The sequence below is a fragment of the Microcaecilia unicolor genome, chromosome 12, assembly GCF_901765095.1.
Source record: "Microcaecilia unicolor chromosome 12, aMicUni1.1, whole genome shotgun sequence".
Lineage (NCBI taxonomy): Eukaryota > Metazoa > Chordata > Amphibia > Gymnophiona > Siphonopidae > Microcaecilia > Microcaecilia unicolor.
Window position 1 is genome coordinate 82362033 of NC_044042.1, and position 19043 is coordinate 82381075.

At 44.0% G+C, this 19043-nt stretch overlaps 1 protein-coding gene across 2 annotated transcripts in view; it reads left to right on the top strand.

The window, feature by feature from the left end:
* ITGA2B (integrin subunit alpha 2b) overlaps nucleotides 1–19043 on the top strand; it is a 146848-nt gene that overhangs the window by 70165 nt on the left and 57640 nt on the right. For both annotated transcript variants that reach the window (XM_030221820.1, XM_030221819.1), the window contains exons 7-15: nucleotides 7622–7747; nucleotides 7840–7884; nucleotides 8063–8106; nucleotides 8458–8517; nucleotides 9920–9972; nucleotides 16246–16454; nucleotides 16890–17072; nucleotides 17218–17263; nucleotides 18765–18872. In XM_030221820.1, coding sequence (XP_030077680.1) covers nucleotides 7622–7747; nucleotides 7840–7884; nucleotides 8063–8106; nucleotides 8458–8517; nucleotides 9920–9972; nucleotides 16246–16454; nucleotides 16890–17072; nucleotides 17218–17263; nucleotides 18765–18872 — 874 coding nt within the window. The remainder of the gene's footprint in view (nucleotides 1–7621; nucleotides 7748–7839; nucleotides 7885–8062; nucleotides 8107–8457; nucleotides 8518–9919; nucleotides 9973–16245; nucleotides 16455–16889; nucleotides 17073–17217; nucleotides 17264–18764; nucleotides 18873–19043) is intronic.

A 19043-nucleotide genomic window follows, 5' to 3' on the forward strand; every position in this document is an offset into this window, starting at 1 on the left:
AATGCTATCTTTTTTCGTAATCCCTCTTGGCCTTCTTTATCTGCGCCTTGCATTTGCTTTGACACTCCTTATGCTGCTTCTTGTTATTTTCAGATGGTTCCTTCTTCCATTTTCTGAAGGCGTTTCTTTTAGCCCTAATAGCTTCCTTCACCTCACTTTTCAACCACACCGGCTGTCTTTTGGAGTTCCGTCTTTCTTTTCTAATTCGCGGAATATGTTTGGCCTGGGCCTCCAGGATGGTATTTTTGAACAGGGTCCATGCCTGTTGTACAGTTTTTACCTTCTCAGTTGCCCCCCTAATTTTTTTTAACCGTTTTTCTCATTTTATCATAGTCTCCTTTTTTAAAGTTAAACGCTAACGTATTTGACTTCCTGTGTATAGTTACTTCAAGGTCGATATCAAAACTGATATTATGATCACTGTTATCAAGCGGCCCCAGTACCATAACGTCCCTCACCAGATCATGCGCTCCACTAAGGACCAAGTCTAGAATTTTTCCTTCTCTCGTCGGCTCCTGCACCAGCTGCTCCATAAAGCTGTCCTTGATTTCATCAAGGAATTGTACCTCTCTAGCGTGTCCCGATGTTACATTTACCCAGTCTATATTTGGATAATTGAAGTCACCCATTATTATCACATTGCCGATTTTGTTTGCGTCTCTGATTTTTTTTATCATTTCTGCGTCTACCTGTTCATCCTGGCGAGGCGGACGGTAGTACACTCCTATCACCGTCCTTTTTGCTTTTATACATGGAGTTCTCAAAGCAGCAGGTGCACAAGGAAATTAACAGGATGGTAATAAAAAGAGGTTTTACCATAGTGGGTCAGACTGACATAAAACCGGAACATCCGGGGGGGGGGGCGGGGGCTAAAAGGGAGACTTAGAGACATGTGAACTCATTGCAATCAAAAGATGTTGATGTTCAGAAGCTATTAATGTGTGAGATCGTTTTTATCACAGATGTTGAGACTTGTAAGTTATAGACATGTGAACTCGTTAATGGGGATGTTGATACTTAGAAAGTGGAAATATAATTACCAATCGATAATATGCAGAGACAGGTGGTGGGAAAGTGAGGTTCCATAGGATTGAATTGTGCCATAAGGGTATAAAAAGGGGCAGTCTACTAGGACAGGGTGCAGAAGGCTGAAGAGGGAAGTCAGACTGCACCCGCTGTGTGAAGCATTGTCCCATCATGTTCCAGAGATGAATGCCTAACTTGCCTGTACCACCTTGAGTAAGATTCTTGCAAATAAAATATATTATATCCACTGAATCCTAGGTGTCTTTCTGAACATGTAGCTTGTTTCTGCCCAGACTGTGTAAAACAGATGAACAAACACTAGGTTAGAATGAATAATCATCTAAAGGGAATGTGCTATTCCATTCAGGGTGGAAGAAATCCTATTGCTTCCACTGCCCAAACTGTTAATACTACAGCCCTATAGCTTCCGCTGCATATTCATTATAAATATTCAAAAGAGAGACGACAGAGAGTAGGGTTAAATGGTCATTATTCTCAATGGAGAAAGGTAGACAGTGGGGTTCCCCAGGGGTCTGTGCTGGAACCACTACTTTTTAACATACTTTTTAAATGATCTAGAGATGGGAGTAACTAGTGAGGTAATTAAATTTGCTGACAGCACAAAGTTATTCAAAGTTGTTAAATCATGAGAGGATTGTGAAAAATTACAAGAGGACCTTACAAGACTGGGAGACTGGGCAGTCAAACGGCAGATGACATTTAATGTGAGCAAGTGCAAAGTGATGCATGTGGGAAAGAGGAACCCGAACTATAGCTATGTAATACAAGGTTCCACATTAGGAGTCACCGACCAGGAAAAGGATGTAGGTGTCATCATTGATGATATATTGAAGCCTTCTGCTCAGTGTGCTGCGGTGGCTAAGAAAGCAAATAGAATGTTAGGTATTATTAGGAAAGGAATGTGAAGTAAAAATGTGGATGTTATAATGCCTTTGTATCGGTCCATGAACTCTGGTACCTTGGCCATCCCTGCGTTGTGTTTGTTGTCAAGACTGCAAATCTAACAGCTAAAAGGAAGTGAGCCTCAGAGCTTAGGGTACCAGAGCAGTGGTCTCCAACCTTTTTCATGTACAGGGCTGCAAAGTGGTCACGAGAAAGCTCTGAGGACCACCAAAAGATTCTAGGCTTACACATTAACTTTTAAAATAAAAGATAAAATCATTATTCTTATCTTAGTTGTCTGGTTATTTTATCTGTCTAATCATTTGTTCCTCCTTCACTTCCTGCCCTATAGCCATCCTTCACATTCAACTTTCTTCAATTTTTCTTCCTCCTTCTCAAATCTATCTAGATTCCATCTCTTCCCTTCCCTTCCCATCTCTCTTCCTTTCCCTTCCCTTCCCCTCCTCTGCATGGACACCACCTCCATGATCACAATTTCTTCCTTTCTTTCTTTCCTCCCCTCCATGGACACCATCTCCCTTCTTTGCTTTTTCCATCCCCTATTTTCAACATCTGTCCCTCTGAAACCCCTCTCCCCCCCCCCCCCCCCCCAGCATCTCTTTTCCCTCTTCCTCCAGGTACCTCTACTTCCCTTTCCTGGCACTCCTGCACCCCTCCCCCCACCATCATGGTCCACGTCTTCTCATTCTCAGCTCCATCTACCTGTCCGTCTTGGTCCTCTGAACTTGTCTTTAGTACTGCCATACTGAAGGCATGATGATTCTCTCACCCACCCGAAGCCTCTTTCTGTAGCATCCTGCCTCCTCTATCAGAACTCCCTGTTTCCGGTGGGATGCTACAGAGAGAGGCTTCAAGCGGGTGAGAGAAGCAGCATGCCTTCAGAGTGGCAGTTATAAAGGCAAGTTCAGAAGGCCGAGATGAGCAGGTAGTTGGAGCTGAGAATGAGAAGAATGGAGAGGGTGTATACCATTTCTCCTGACTGAGGGTCATAACAGAGACCACTGTGCTAGAGTCTCTTTTTTTTTTTTTTAATCTCTATCAGTTCACTTTGGCATAACCCTTCAAAGGCCTTTTCCAGGCAATTATTCAGCTTGGTGATTGCTCTGTTAGGCTCCAGGCCAAGAGGGACGAGTAGCTGAATGTCTTCACCATATATGCAATAACTTATCAAATCTCTGATTTTTGCTTGGAGGGACGATGTATGTTTTGGAAAGTGAGGACAAAGGACCTGTGGTACTCCATAGAACAGACAGTAAGTGTGGGATGATGACTGCAGTGAAGCAGTCTGAGCTATTGTGGAGGAAAGAGTTGAATTGGGCTACTGTTGGGCCTTCTAGCCCCAGGTCTTCTAAATAGAGGATTAGGATATCGCCATCGATTGTGTTGAATGCCATCAAAGTATCAGCATGGCTGCCTCCCCACAGTCTATACATAGTTATATTTAATCAAGACTTACTAGTACAGTCACTATGCTAAACTATGGCCTGAAGCTGGACTAAACATTGGTAAATAACTGGTACCATTACTGTATCAATGATCGTACATAAAAAGGGTAGATTTAAAACTCGGTGATGATGCTGAACATTTTTAGGCCCAAACTGAATTGCTTTAAGGACAGTCTTAGTATTCTGTTTGGGTGGTCTGGTGGTCTGCTAATGATGTGTTACTGGTTACCATGTCTACTGATGGAGGAACAACAGTTGTCAGGGCTTGTAGCTCTAAGGTTCAAGAGAAGGATGCTAATGTCTTTCTTATTTAGAGAGTAAAAGAGTACAATTTTGTGAGGGCATGATTTGGTGTTCCAAGGATCTGTCCACTTCAGTAATAGGTTTTCTCCAAATTGTGTGGATTAAAAAAAATGTTTTTAATGCAATTTCAGGTATAATTTACAAGAATTAATCTTGAAACAGAAAGTGAAATAGAGTATAGGCACCCATATACAACAAACATCAATAACCAAAAATAGGAAAAATAATCCCCTCCTTATTCACCAAAGTCCAATATTTATATGGGGAGAGAGAAATACAATTAGGAGCTAATATTAATGGGGAAAATTTTAAGGAGAATAAGCAACAGCAAAGTGGTTGGCTATCCTGCTTATTTTCGAAGGAGAAGGGCGCCCTTCTCTGAAGGTCGGCCAAATCAGCATAATCGAAAGCCGACTTGGCCCTTCCTCAACTACTTTCTGTCGCGGGGACAATCAAAGTTCCTGGGGGCGTGTCGGCAGTGTACTGAAGGCGGGATGGGGGTGTGGTTAAGAGATGGGCATCCTTGGCCGATAATGAAAAAAAGAAGAGCGTCCCTGACGAGCATTTGGCCGACTTTAGCTGGTCCAGTTTTTCTTACGACCAAGGCACAAAAAGATGCCCGAACTGACCAGATGACCACCGGAGGGAATCGGGGATCACCTCCCCTTACTCCCCCAGTGGTCACCAACCCCCTCCCACCCCAAAAAAACAAATTAAATAATATTTTTTTCCAGCCTCTATGCCAGCCTCATATGTCATACCCAGCTCCATGACAGCAGTATGCAGGTCCCTGGAGCAGTTTTTAGTTGGTACTGCAGTGCACTTCAGGCAGGCGGACCCAGACCCATCCCCCCCTACCTGTTACACATGATGGTAAATGGGAGCCCTCCAAACCCCCCCAAAACCCACTGTACCCACATGTAGGTGCCCCCCTTCACCCATAAGGGCTATGGTAGTGGTTACAGTTGTGGGGAGTGGGTTTTGGGGTTTTTATGGGGGGCTCAGCACACAAGGGAAGGGAGCTATGGACTTGGGAGCAATTTAGGAAGTCCACTGCAGTGCCCCCTAGGGTGCCCAGATGGTGTCCTGGCATGTGAGGGGGGATCAGTGCACTATGAATGCTGGCTCCTCCCATGACTAAATGGCTTGGATTTGGTCATTTTTGAGATGGGCGCCCTTGGTTTCCATTATCGGCGAAAACTGAGGTCACCCATCTCTAAGGTTGGCGATCTCAACATTTAGGTCGCCCATCTCTAAGGTCGACCTAAATGTTGAGATTTGGCCATCCCCGACCATATTATCGAAACGAAAGATGGACGCCCATCTTGTTTTGATTATATGGGTTGCCTCGCCCCTTTACGGGGCCATCCTTAGAGATGGGTGCCCTCATTCGATTATGACCCTCCACATCAGCTAACTTAGTCTAGACTGGAGAACAGAGAATGAATCAAAGAGGGGTAGGTGTTCCAATCGGTGTCTTATCAGCATAAAGAAAACAAATTTGCCATCTTTATATTTCACTATGCATTTACACAGCAACTTAAAAAAATAAGTTGCATCTATCTGTAAGACCCTTGAATGCATTAATAGAAATTGTCTTCTGTGTGGCTTGAGCTATGTCAGTAAAGATATGTATTTTTAACCCACAATAAAAAATAGAATCTTTATGGAGAAAGAAAGGTCTCAAAAGTTTCACGATCCAGTTCTGAATTTGAAGTAGGTTGCTATTCAATTGAAGTTTCCATTTGTACAACTGGTTCTGTTACTTCTGGCAAATTGCTTGAAGTTTGCAGTTTAGGTTTTGATGGTATTTAGTATACCTTAAGTACTTTTGGCAAAGAAGAACTTGCAACTTTCAATATTTCCAGCAGATATTTTCTAAACATTTCTCTAGGAGATATATTGGGACTTTAGGAAAGTTTAAACTTTATCAGACATACATTTTTATTTATAGCCTCTAGTTGGTTATGAATCTTTATATTATCCTTTATTTTATAGCAGCATTTTGTTGGAAGGTTGAATTTATCTTAGGCTTAAAAACTAAAGACATTTAGAAATGTCTTTCAACTCTGGATTGTAAGCAGTAAATTTAATCTTAAATTCTTGATTTGGTTATGCATTGTGGAAAATTGTAGAGACAATAGCTTACCAAGTCCCTCAATGGCGTTCCATATTGAGTCCAAGGAAATTACAGCAGGATGCTGAAGAGCAAATAGAAACACTTGCAAAATCTCCTCTATGGTTTGACCTCTAGCCTCTAATCCAGGCTCTTCCCCAATAGTTATGGGACAGGGGCAGAAATGCCATGACCCAGAGCTGCCTGTTGAGTGAGGTTGGCATTGGGGATGCCAACAATCATCAAGGCTCACTTCTACTGGCTCCTTCTGTTCTTCCCAACGCATGATTCAGGGAAGGCTGTCGAGCATATGGGCTCAGAGATGTTTCCATAAGCAAAGGAGCTGCCCAGCAGTTGATTTCCTGGTGCTATAGCCAGAGCCAGGAGTAACATAGGACCAAGGGGAGGCACTGCCTTTCTTTCCTTCACAGCTGAAAGCTTTCTTTTCCTTCCTCATTAAAGGAAATAAACTTAAGGTAAGCAGGTGACGCTCAAGCTATGCTGTTGACCATTTTGCTCCACCCTATATTCCAATACCGAAATTGTGTGATTTTATCAGAAAATTGCAGTGTGTTTCAGATGCCAGGGGGGAAAGAGTAAGGTTTAGTCATAACTGCTTACTTATTGTTTGAAATAGCTCTTTAGTTGAGAGGGTTTCTTTTGTTTTTGGTTTTTTTTTTTGGTCTGGTTGGTCAGTAGTTTTTTTTCTCCATGAGGCTCTTTGACAGCAGTTCTCTGCCATTTGAGTTCTAATCTTATCTCTTAGTATTTTAGTCCTAGTGTGAAATGATGGGTAACTTGGGGGGGGGGAGGGGGGTTGACAGATTTTTCACTGGGACAGTAGAGTTGATGTCTGATTTGAGGTTTTTGTTCCAGGAGTCTGAGTCTGAGTTATGTGAGCTAATGTGTAGTTTCTTCAGATTTTGTAGGAAAGTCTCTGCTTTTCTCAGTCAATGTGCTATATGTCTTGAAGTTCTCAGTCAGTTTCTTCGTAACATTCTATACGAGTTGCAGGTATTCTAGTGTGCAATGATTTGCAGTAATCCCGGTGCAATAGAATGACTGTGGTAAATGTTGATCCATCACAGAAGGGTGAAGGCGGTGAAGCTGGCATGGCATAGTTGAAAGAATGTTGGTTTGGATACTCTCATTTTGAGAACTGATGGTGAACTTGGGAGTCCAGCACATATCCCACACAGTGAACATGTCAGCTAAGTGGAAGAGTTGCTCTGTTGAGGATTACCTCAGGAGGGCTTTTACAAGGACATGTTAGCGGTTTTAGTGCGTGCTAATGATTAACGTGCACTAAACGCTAGAGACACCCATAGAAATATATGGGTGTCTCTAACGTTTAACACGTGCTTATTTTTAGTGCACGTTAAAAATGCTAGTGTACCTTTGTGAAAGGACCCCTCAGAGTTCAGGTTGTTAGGCAGTACTCTAGAAGACAGAATACATTGACGGGTAGTTAAAAAACCATTCTGCTGGACAAGTCCAAATCTGCTCTGATGAGCTGTAGAAGGCTCAGTGTCAGGTGGTTCAGAGGAACAAAAAAATCTGTGAACATTCCTACTGCCTGGTGGTGTGAGCACATGATGATGTGTCGCCCTTATTCTCCATAGCACGAAATGCAATTTGGATTATGCTGCATAAGCTAACCATTAGACAATTCCTCCAGAATTGTAGAGGCTTTGTTTCCTCTTATGGAATACATGTGAAGGAAAAAGCTTACTAGAGGGAAGAAATTCTCAAGAACAGAAAACGTGCCGTAATATTTTATTCTGTCTTCTTATCCTCCTTGTCACAGGTTTGTTTGCCTTGCCCAGTCTGACTTCAGTTGTACACAATTACGATCCCCACAAACCTCTGGAGCAGGCCGCAGGGAAGATGCCCAATGATAACAACAAAGATGATTACGATAACTCTTATCAAGGTATTTCCCTCCATCCTTCTGCCTTGGTTGCTTTGGGATCTTCACTCTCACCAGTTGTCAAAGATTTAATAGTGGGTCTTGTTCTCTGCTAGGATTTTCTGTGGCTTTTGGGAAATTCACAGGAGATGCCTCTGTAGGTATGTAGAGATTTTTCTTCTAATTTTTCCTCCATTAAGTCTTGTCTCACAGAGTCAGAGAATGTATTTCCATTACCCTTCAGGAATGGAACCCAGGCACAAGCCACTCTGACTCTGCATCCCCACGGCCCTTTATGACCAGCCGAGATGGTGTTTTTTTTTTGTTGTTGTTTCACAGATTTTGCTGTAGGAATTCCCAATTACAATGGCACACTAGGAGCTGTAAGTATAGTCTTTATTTTTACTTCCCATGTTAGGATTAAGCACCTTTGTACACGGGAAGCATTTTCCAACATGTGGTGGACCATTCAGCCCAGTCTCAAGACAGACCTGACTCTTTTCTCTTCCATATGTGAGCTAAGAACTGCAGCGATTCCTGTGATCAGAGCAGGACTCACCTCCGCACACTTACATCTCATTCAGTTCTTTGGCCACCTGGCAGGTGCCACACTAACTATGATATCCCTGCAAGGCTGTTTCTCCTTCCCTCCAGGGGTTAAGGGAAGTCTGGTGATTTTTGCAGTTTTTCATCACACTCTTCTAGTCTTCATATTGTGTATCTTCTTTTGACAGGTGGAAATACTCAATGAAAATGACATCAACAAATGTGTCCACAGATTCCTCGGGGAACAGGTAAAAATATATGTCTGTGTTTGTCTGAGACTCTGTTTGCATGGTCTGTGGTAAATGGCCATTACCACATCACATCTCTTCCAGTGCATGAATCTCTTATCCTAAGGATGAGGGGTCATTGATGCTTGACCCCTCCCCTCCACTCTCCATCGGTAGGAGATCACCATTTCTAGGAGGGGGGGGGGGAGGTTATAGAACTTCTATGCTTTTTTAAAGCTGTGATTCACTTTTTCTCCATCCCATACCATCAGTAAATAAACTGCAACCAATCATGGTATATGCAACCCCATTTAGGGTTGCAGTTCACAGTTTGAGAAGCAATACAGTATAAAAAAAATTTAGCACAAAAAAATGGAGGAGTGGCCTAGTGGTTAGAGCACCAGTCTTGAAATCCAGTGGTTGCCAGTTCAAATCCCACTGCTGCTCTTTGTGATCTTGGGCAAGTCACTTAATCCTCCATTGCCTCAGGTGCAAGCTTAGATTGTCCCAGTGTAACTCACCTTGAGCTACTACAGAAAAAGGTGTGAGCAAAATCCAAATAAATTATTTGAGATTCTGTTGCTACTATCTGAGATTTTACATGAAATGTTGCTACTATTTGAGATTCTACATGGAATGTTGAGAGTCTGTTGCTACTATTTGAGATTCTACAGGGAATGTTGCTATTGCACTAGCAACATTCCATGTAGAAGCCTGCCCTTGCAGATCAGCCACGCAGGTTTCTTTTTCTGTGAGTCTGACGTCCTGACTCACAAAAACAGAAGCCTGCGCGGCCGCATTGCTGATCTGCAAGGGCAGGCTTCTACATGGAATGTTGCTAGTGGAGGAGTGGCCTAGTGGTTAGAGCAGTGGAACATCGAACGTTGCTACTATTTGAGATTCTACATGGAATGTTGCTATTATTGCTGATTCTACATGGAATGTTGCTGAGTGGAGGAGTGGCCTAGTGGTTAGTGCAGTGGAACATTGAACGTTGCTGCTATTTGAGATTCTACATGGAATGTTGCTATTATTGCTGATTCTACATGGAATGTTGCTGAGTGGCCTAGTGGTTAGAGCACCAGTCTTGAAATTCAGAGGTGGCCGGTTCAAATCCCACTGCTGCTCCTTGTGATCTTGGGCAAGTCACTTCATCCTCCATTGCCTCAGGTACAAGCTTAGATTGTCCCAGTGTAACTCATCTTGAGTTACTACTGAAAAAGGTGTGAGCAAAATCCAAGTAAATAAAAAAATATGTATATCATCACATTTTATCCATCTGAGCACCCAGAGTTTTACTAACAGGTGATGATGTATGATAACTAGGGCTCCCCTCTCTCCCCAGAACCTGTGATCAGCATATTCTGTCCTTTGCGCTGTGCTCTCCCCTGTACCTGCTTCTAACCCATCTTTCTTGTTGCAGGTTGCATCTTACTATGGTTATACAGTAGCCATAACTGACATTAATGGTGACGGGTAAGGACTGGATCAGAAATTCTACAACATGTTCAGAGCAACTCTGTAATTCCAAGACAGAAACAAAAGGAACACATGTTTTTAGGATGGGTGAGGGGGTAAAGTCAAGCATTGAACTGTTACAGGCATGGAAATGTCAGCCTGTGATCTGCTTTGACACATTAATTTAAAATCTTTGACGTGGTTACTGTACATGTAGAGAGAACAGAAAAGCTTGCAATGTGTGTTTAAATCCTGCAGGAGGTGTCACCTGAAGATCTCAATTTAACCTTGACATAATTGCTAGTATAGAAACACAAATATCAAAAATAAAAACAGAATCACTGAATTTCCTGCTTAGCTCATCCTGTCAACTTTATAACATGTATATAATATATAACATGTTCATCTTATTCTTATTTTAAATAAATTAAATATTTACGGTTATTTAAAGGGAGTCCTGGTAGGCAGATATGTGACATTCTTTTCTCTTTTGGTTTTTTTTTTTTAATTGAATTTTTTGCTTGAGTACAGAGAAGCTAGAACCTCAGTGGCTCCTCCTGCAGTTTGAACCTGTTATGCTTTGCACTGCTGTTGCTGCCACTTTGCCTTTCCCTCTCCTCCTTAGGACCTTGTGCTGCCATCTGGTATCCTGCTGCAGGCCAGTCTCATTCAGGGGGTCTTTTACTAAAGCTTAGCTTGAGTTATCTGCAGCAGGGCCCATAGGCAGGACCCATAGGAATAAAATGGGCCCTGCTGCAGCAGGGCGTAGCTATGAGGTCCATGGGGGCCTGGGCCCCCGCAAATTTCATCCAGGCCCCTGGTTTGGCTGGCGGAGGTCCCCAAACCCCCGCCAGCAGAAGCCTTCTTTAGCGCAGTCTCTGGTGCAGCCACGTTTGCTGCCTGCCCCCTGCTCTTCTTTCTTCTTGCTCCTCCTGTGCACATTGCACAGGAGGAGCAAGAAGAAAGAAGAACAGGGGGCAGGCAGCAAACGTGGCTGCGCCAGAGACTGCGCTGAAGAAGGCTTCGGCTGTTGGGGGGGTTGGGGACCCCCGCCAGCAAAGGTATTTGTTTGTGAGGGGGCGAGACGAGGCGGTGGGGGGGGGGGCGAGGAGGCAAGGCATTGCGGTGGGGGGGCAGCAGGGTGGCACTCAAAATGTGCCCCCAACCTCGGGCTCTGGCCCCCTTCCACCGTGAGGTCTGGCTCCACCCCTGAGCAGCTACAGATAACTCAAGCAAAGCTTTAGTAAAAGACTCCCTCAGAGCCTTAAAATCTTTCAGCTGCTGAATGTCTGTCTAGAGATCTATAGCAATCCAACTTGTGCATCTCCCAAAAGGTGTTGCATTAGTGTTCTGAGCCACATTGCTTTTCAATAGGTTGGATTGAAACTGAGTTTTGGGTGTCAGGCTGGTTTGCTATGACATGATACTGTGAAAAGGTGGGAATGACCAATTGTGATGAGTCAAGGAAAAAAAATTGAGTCTTTTTATTGTATAAAACCACAATATTTGCATGAAGACACCATATCGGTAAGAACAGCAGGCTTCACTAAAATATGGACTCAACACAGTTGCCATGTGTTGGCTTGTGCCTTCCTCAGGAGTCCAAGCCTTTGGACATGTGCTATAAAAAGCAACAATAACACAAGATGCTTGGCTGAAGTCCTAACTAATGCATTACATCCAAATTGTGGGAGGATTGTGAAAAATTACAAGAGGACCTTACGAGAAACTGGGTGTCTAAATGGCCTATGACGTTTAATGTGAGCAAGTGCAAAGTGATGCATGTGGGAAAGAGGAACCTGAATTATAGCTACGTCATGCAAGGTTCCACGTTAGGAGTCACGGACCAAGAAAAGGGATCTAGGTGTCGTCGTTGATGATACGTTGAAACCTTCTGCTCAGTGTGCTGCTGCGGCTAAGAAAGCAAGTAGAATGTTAGATATTATTAGGAAAGGAATGGAAAACAAAAATGAGGATGTTATAATGCCTTTGTATCGCTCCATGGTACGACCGCACCTCGAATATTGTGTTCAATTCTGGTCGCTGCATCTCAAAAAAGATATAGTGGAATTAGAAAAGGAGCAGAGAAGGGCAATGAAAATGATAAAGGGGATGGGACGAGGCTAAAGTGGCTAGGGCTCTTCAGCTTGGAGAAAAGGCGGCTGAGGGGAGATATGATAGAGGTCTATAAAATAATGATTGGAGTTGAACGGGTAGATGTGAAGCGTCTGTTCACGCTTTCCAAAAATACTAGGACTAGGGGACATGCGATGAAGCTACAATGTAGTAAATTTAAAACGAATCGGAGAAACTTTTTCTTCACTCAACGTGTAATTAAACTCTGGAATTCGTTGCCAGAGAATGTGGTAAAGGCGGTTAGCTTAACGGAGTTTTAAAAAGGTTTGGACGGCTTCCTAAAAGAAAAGTCCATAGACCGTTATTAAATGAACTAGGGGAAAATCCACTATTTCTGGGATAAGCAGTATAAAATGTTTTGTACATTATTGGGATCTTGCCGGGTATTTGTGACTTGGATTGGCCACTGTTGGAAACAGGATGCTGGGCTCGAAGGACCTTTGGTCTTTCCCAGTATGGCAATACTTATGTACTTATGTATCCATACCCTGTTTTCCGATCTCCAATGGAGGATCCTTTTGTTCACCCTCCCTTTTTGCCTATGGGTGCCAAAATCTTAAATCTGTCACTGTGATCCCCTCCTCCTGCCATGAAAATCACACAGAAAAGCCTCCAGACATACCTCCCAGAATTTAGAGTCCCCTACCTTCCTGCAGCTCTGGCCACATTGCACCTTTGCGAGGCAGAAACAGTGGCATATAATACTGCCCAAACAACCCTGAAGCATGGGGGGGGGGGGGGGGGGGGGGGGGGGGGTGAGTGGGCCAAGAGGGTCCCAGTTAAGAGAGTACAGCAATCCCCCACATTGCACAGAGGGCACACTTCCTGCCATCTTTTCTTTTTCAGTTAAACTACCTAATTCCCCTCCTCTGGCAGCTGAAAAAGCAGTCATGTACTTCATCTGGTTCTGCTGAGCCAAGTCAAACAACAAAGCTGTAAAATCATGCAGCTCTTATCATGAGATTTGACTCTGGCAGCAGGAGATGATATGCTTACCAGCTTATAATCGAAAGTGATCGCCGGCCATCTTCCGACACAAATGGGGAGATGGCCGGAGATTTCTTAAAAGCGGCGAAATCGGTATAATCGAAAGCGGCATTTTTGACAGCATCGCCGCTTTCCCATCGCTTCGCCGGTGAAAGTTCAAGGGGGCATGTCGGTAGATTAGCGAAGGCGGGACATGGGCGGGCATGGGCATGGCTACCAGATGGCCGGCTTTCGCCGATAATGGAAAAAAAAAAGCGGCGTTAAGCAGTATTTCGCCGGCTTTACTTGGTCCTTTTATTTTCACGACCAAGCCTCAAAAAGGTGCCCCAACTGACCAGATGACCACTGGAGGGAATGGGGGATGACCTCCCCATACTCCCCCAGTGGTCACCAATCCCCTTCCAAACTAAAAAAATAAAACTAAAAACCTTTTTTGCCAGCCTGTATGCCAGCCTCAAATGCCGTACCCACCTCCATGACAGCAGAATGTGTTGTATCCTCCGACAGCCTTTCCCTGGTTGCGATGTGGCTCTGGGGTGAGTGTGACACCTTTTCTGTTAGGTGCCCTACAGAGAGTCACATTAGCAATGCATTGTGGTGGGTGTAGGGTACTGGGCTCTACTCCCATGGTGCTTTTCCCCCTTGCTAACTGGGTCAGAGTGTGCCCTGTTTTGTTTCCTGTTGTAGTCCATGCGGTAGTGGCCATTTTTGTAAGCCAGTTTTAGTTCCCTTTCCTGTGTTACCCACGTTAGAGAACGTAGTTCTTACCTTGAATGGTGCTGAAAGAGGGCATTGTACACCATTGTGCCAGCTCTGACCTACTGCTAATCTTAGTACCAGGGGACTCTTTGCCAGTGGGGCACAACCTCTGATCTGCAGTTAACTGTGAGTAAACGTGCTTATTTCAAGAAAGGACTTTTTCAGAGAGATTAGTCTTCAGGTGTGAACTGGTGTGCCAAAGTTATACAGCAGCAATAAGTCCTAGAGGCTGTATGCAGGTCCCTGGAGCAATTTTAGTGGGTGCAGTACATTTGTGGGTAGTGGGTTTGGGGGGCTCAGCTCCCAAAGTAAGGGAGCTATGCATGTGGTGGGAGCTTTTCTGAAGTCCACCGCAGTGACCCCTAGGGTGGCTGGTTGGTGTCCTGGCATGTCAGGGGGGCCAGTGCACTAAAAATGCTGGCTCCTCCCACGGCCAAATGCCTTGAATTTGGCCGGGGTTTGAGATGGCCGACATAACTTTCCATTATCGCTGAAAAACAAACCCGGCCATCTCAAACCCGGTGAACTCCACGGCATTTGGCCGGGCTAAACCGTATTATTGAAAAAAAAGATGGCCGGCCATCTTTTTCGATAATACGGTTCCGGCCAGCTGTAGCGCTGCCGCCAACATAGATCGCCAGCGACGTTCGATTATGCCCATCTTAAGCACCCAACTGTCAGCTAGGAATTGAGTAATTCAATTGAATAAACAAAAGATGCTGGAAGGCAGTATATCTTAAGGCTTTGGTGGGGAGGGGAGATGCTGTGACGAGACCTCTGCACAAGACCAGCTTTAAGCAGGAGTGACTGCACAGGGCCCCGTGCTCCTAGGGGCTCCACCCTGCTTTTAACTGAGTCAGCCTTGAAACTGGTGGCTGACAAAAAAGTTAAAGCTTCTTTTCACTTTCCATGTCCATCTCCCTCTCTATCTCCTCCTCTCCTTCCCCTTCTTGGTAATCGTGTTCTTCAGCTCTGATGCTGTGTGCTCTTCCCATTTCACCCCTGACCAGCCCTTACTGCTCATTTGAAATCTTTAAGCCCTGGGGGGAGGAGGGCCCCAGGGCCCTGCAATTGCTAAGGCCAGCCCTGCCTCTGCAAAGTTTTGTTGGAAGGACCCCCAATTACAACTTAAGCCATGGAACTGAAGTGATTTCAAGCACACAGCAGAGAAGGACAAAAACCTCATGATGAAGATCTACATAGATTTAACCAAATTGTTATTTCACTGTCAGTTCGACATTGAAAGGTAATTGTTTGGAGCATTGTCAAAATTTGAATACTGTCTTATCTCATCAGCCGTTTATGTAATCGGACCCTTGACGCAGGCAATCTTTCCGCCGAAGCACGGCCGTGTCGGGTCATCAGTATTTTCTTGTGTCTGCTGGTAGTAATAAAGATCGTTGGTTCCATAAAGTGATTCCATCTCCTCACTGTGTTTAGTGCTACTGAAGTGATTTCCCCAGTTGCCTTTACCCTAATAAAAACAAATAATGCTAGTTGACCTGAAACGGCCTCTGACTTTTTGGTCAACCAGTGCCAAAAATGATTTGCTGAATGAACCTAGTACATGAAGAATGTTAGGAGAGAGTTTACTAGGGTCCTGTTTACTAAGCTGCGCTGTATGCACGCTAACTTTTTAGCGTGCGTTAAAAATTAGCGCACGCTAACAGACACACCCATTATATTCCTATGGATGTCTCTAGTGTTAGCACATGCTAATTTTTAGCATGCGCCTACAGCGCAGCTTAGTAAACAGGGCCCTTAGCGAGGAGCTGCAGAGTTGAATGCATTTGTAAGTAGGAGATGGAAAAAAGTACAATATTTAATGAATAAAAATCAAAATAAAATTAACAAGGCTTGTTAATTTTATTTTGATTTTTATTCATTAAATATTGTACTTTTTCACAAATGTATCTGCTTTGTCTGTTTTCCATCTTGGAGTTTGCAGATCAATTACCCTGTTGTTTTGTAAGTAGGAGAGGCATGAACTCTGTGTATATACTTTCACTTGAAAAATATGCCAGGAAAAGTAAGGGCTCACGTTTACACATATTAACATGCATAGAGAGACTTTCTAAGAAAAAAAATATAAGCATACTTTTGAAGATGTAGAAATATGCACACAGCTCCAAACCCTGGTCAAATTCTGTCCCTGGGAATCCTCTCTAGAACATGAAAAAATTGTGCCTGAATTTACCTATGTGCCTGATTTTACCTGTATACATGGTGGGTATTTTTATTTTTTAAAAAAATCACCCATTTCCTTGGGAAATGCACTGTGTTACCCATGAAAATAACTTTCATTGTAGAGTTTCTCACTACATTTCACATTGTCAGGAATCCCAATCAGAATAGCCTTCAATTTCTTTACCCTGACTTTTCTCCATCATGCTCTTCCTTTATTGTCAGGAGAGATGACGTTTTGGTAGGCGCTCCGCTCTTCATGGAGCGTCGATCCAACGGGAAGCTGTACGAGGTGGGCCGTGTCTATCTGCACCTGCAGAAGAAAGCCTCTCCGCTCACGTTCAGCTCGCAGCTGCTCACCGGCACTGACCTGTATGGACGGTTCGGCTCTGCCATTGCACCCCTTGGAGATATGGACCAGGATGGATATCAAGGTAATACAGAGGTTTGCAGGGCATCCACACTGACCATCTCACATCCTATAGGAAGTGCTGTGCTTTTCTGACGTTAGGGTGGAAGCCACCTGCTCTTCTCAGTTTTCTTGGGTCATTTTACTGCCTCAGAGTCCTAGTCTCCTTCTGCTCTTCCATGTATTATACTCATCCACATGTCTTCTTCATGGCAGCTATTCTGGAGGCAGAGTTGAAAGCATCTTGCCTAACTCAATTAACTATTATTACCACCCTTGAGCATAACTGGCAAGGACACCCTCCATTGTTTTGCCTTAAGTAATATTTCTATTGAAAATTAAATTAAACATTTCAGTTCTTTCTATCAATTCATATCATTTGAGGTAGAGGATGTGAAAATCGCTACCACTGCTGGTATAGACTTTTTGGGGCAGAATTCCTTATGTTTCCCTTCTGTAGATGTTGCTATCGGAGCCCCATTTGCTGGCAAGGATGAACGAGGTCATGTGTATATCTATGGAGGCCAAAGCTCAGGGCTCACAGTCAAAGCAACCCAGGTCCTGGAGAGCCCCTTCCCTGCACATTCTGCATTTGGGTTCTCATTGAAAGGAACTACAGATGTTGATGAGAATGGCTATCCAGGTACTTCGGCAGGGGCAGGGTTGGGGGCGTGGAGAATGGGCTCAGCCAGCTTGAGCATCAAGTGCAAATCGTGATCTGAACAGCTTGTAAACTGGTCTATAGCCTTCTGACATGTTCTTTAAACCACCCCCTATATCTCCTACAGATCTTCTGGTTGGTGCCTTTGAGGCTGGAAAGGTCGCCCTCTACAAGTGAGTGTCAAAGGATGACTGAGCCCTTTATATTTAATATTATTGTATTAATTGTTATCACCTTGGCAGGTCACTTTAGAAGCTCATCTCACTATGGCATTAACAGATCCAAGACACTGGGCTGTGTGCAAGAGATTTTGCATCCTTGTGATTTCACGTTTGTGTCCACGTATGTGCACAAGAGATTGTATCCTTGCAATTTCACGTGTGCACCTGTGTATATGTGCATCTTTAAGTACACGTGTATGGGATTGTGGGCAAACGTGCTTTTTATTACATATTAATATTTGTTTATGGTGCTACTTGCATGTATGTGGTGTTGTCCCAACTTAGCAATTCCCTTATCTCTTATTTGTCCTGTTTTGTCTGTCCTAATTAGATTGTAAGCTCTGTCGAGCAGGGAGTGTCTCTTCATGTTCAAGTGTACAGCACTGCGTACGTCTAGTAGCGCTATAGAAATGATAAGTAGTAGTAGTAGTTGTATGTTGGTGATAAAAATTCAGGTGTAATAAGAGCTTACAGTCTAAGTGGGTACCTGAGACAACAGGAGGTAATGTGACTAGCCTTAGGTCATAGCAGGCAGGATTAAGGCATAGACAAACTAGGCATGTGCCTAGGGCCCAAATGTTTAGGAGGAGCCCTTCCAAATGTGCAGTCACAATGGCTCACAAAACAGATTTTTGTTCTGGTAAATCTGCTGTTGGCATAAAGGGGAGGGGATGGAAAAACAAGAGCCACAGCTGACCACAGAGGTCTGCCTATTCTTCCCATTCTCTGCGCAATGTCCTCCAGTTGACAGGAAGAGTCAGTGAGCAGTACAGGACTTCTTACCTTCTTCTTCCTCCTCTATAGGGCCCTTTTTGTTGGAATTTTAAAATGTATTTGTATTATTATGATGGGAGGGGGGTGTCAATGTACTTGTTTGCCTAGGGCCCATCAAAGAGTTAATCTTGCCCTGGGTGACAGAGCGTGTCAGTGGAAGAATTGAACCCTAACTACACTGCTGCCCAGCCCACTGTTCTTACCATGAGACCACACACCTGTCCCACATTTGTCTCCAAATGCTCATGCAGGCACTTGTAAGAAACCAGAGCTGAGGCACAGCAGCTTTGTGCTTGAGAGATGTTTTGTCTCCATAATGATTTTCTCTCTTCTAGGGGCAATGTTTAAAAACAGGGGTACTTGCAAAGTTCATGCATACTTGCCCTTAGAGAACAGTCTAGTACCCAAAGAGATTTCCTTCTCCTCCCTCACTTCATTTGCAGATATTTTATCCCTTCCAAAACGTGTGATGTAGCTCACACTGCCCTAATCCTGCCCCTGGTAATGCCTCCACCCACTAAGTGGGTAAATGTAGGTGTGCAGTGCAACAGCTGTCCTCCTTTTACTGGAGCCTATGCCTTAACCATGGGAGCTGTTTACCTTCTGGGTTTTTTTTTTTTGGGGGGGGGGGGGTTGCTTTGGAATAAGTATCTCTCTCTTTCTCTCTCTCTCCCCACAGAACTAAGCCAGTGATTTTGGCAAAAACACAGCTGTCTTTCACCCCAGATGTGCTAAATCCAGAAGTGAAAAGCTGCAAGATGCCCAATGTCGCAACTCTTCTTAGCTGGTAGGAAAAATGAACCAGTTACCCAGTTGCTAATTTTCACTGTAACTCCTCATGGTATAAGAACATAAGTGTCAGACCAATAATCTATCACCAACATCCTGTCTCTGGATAGTGGCCAGTCTGAGCCTCCGTGAATGTGGCCTGCAGATCTTAATGAGATAATTCAGTCCT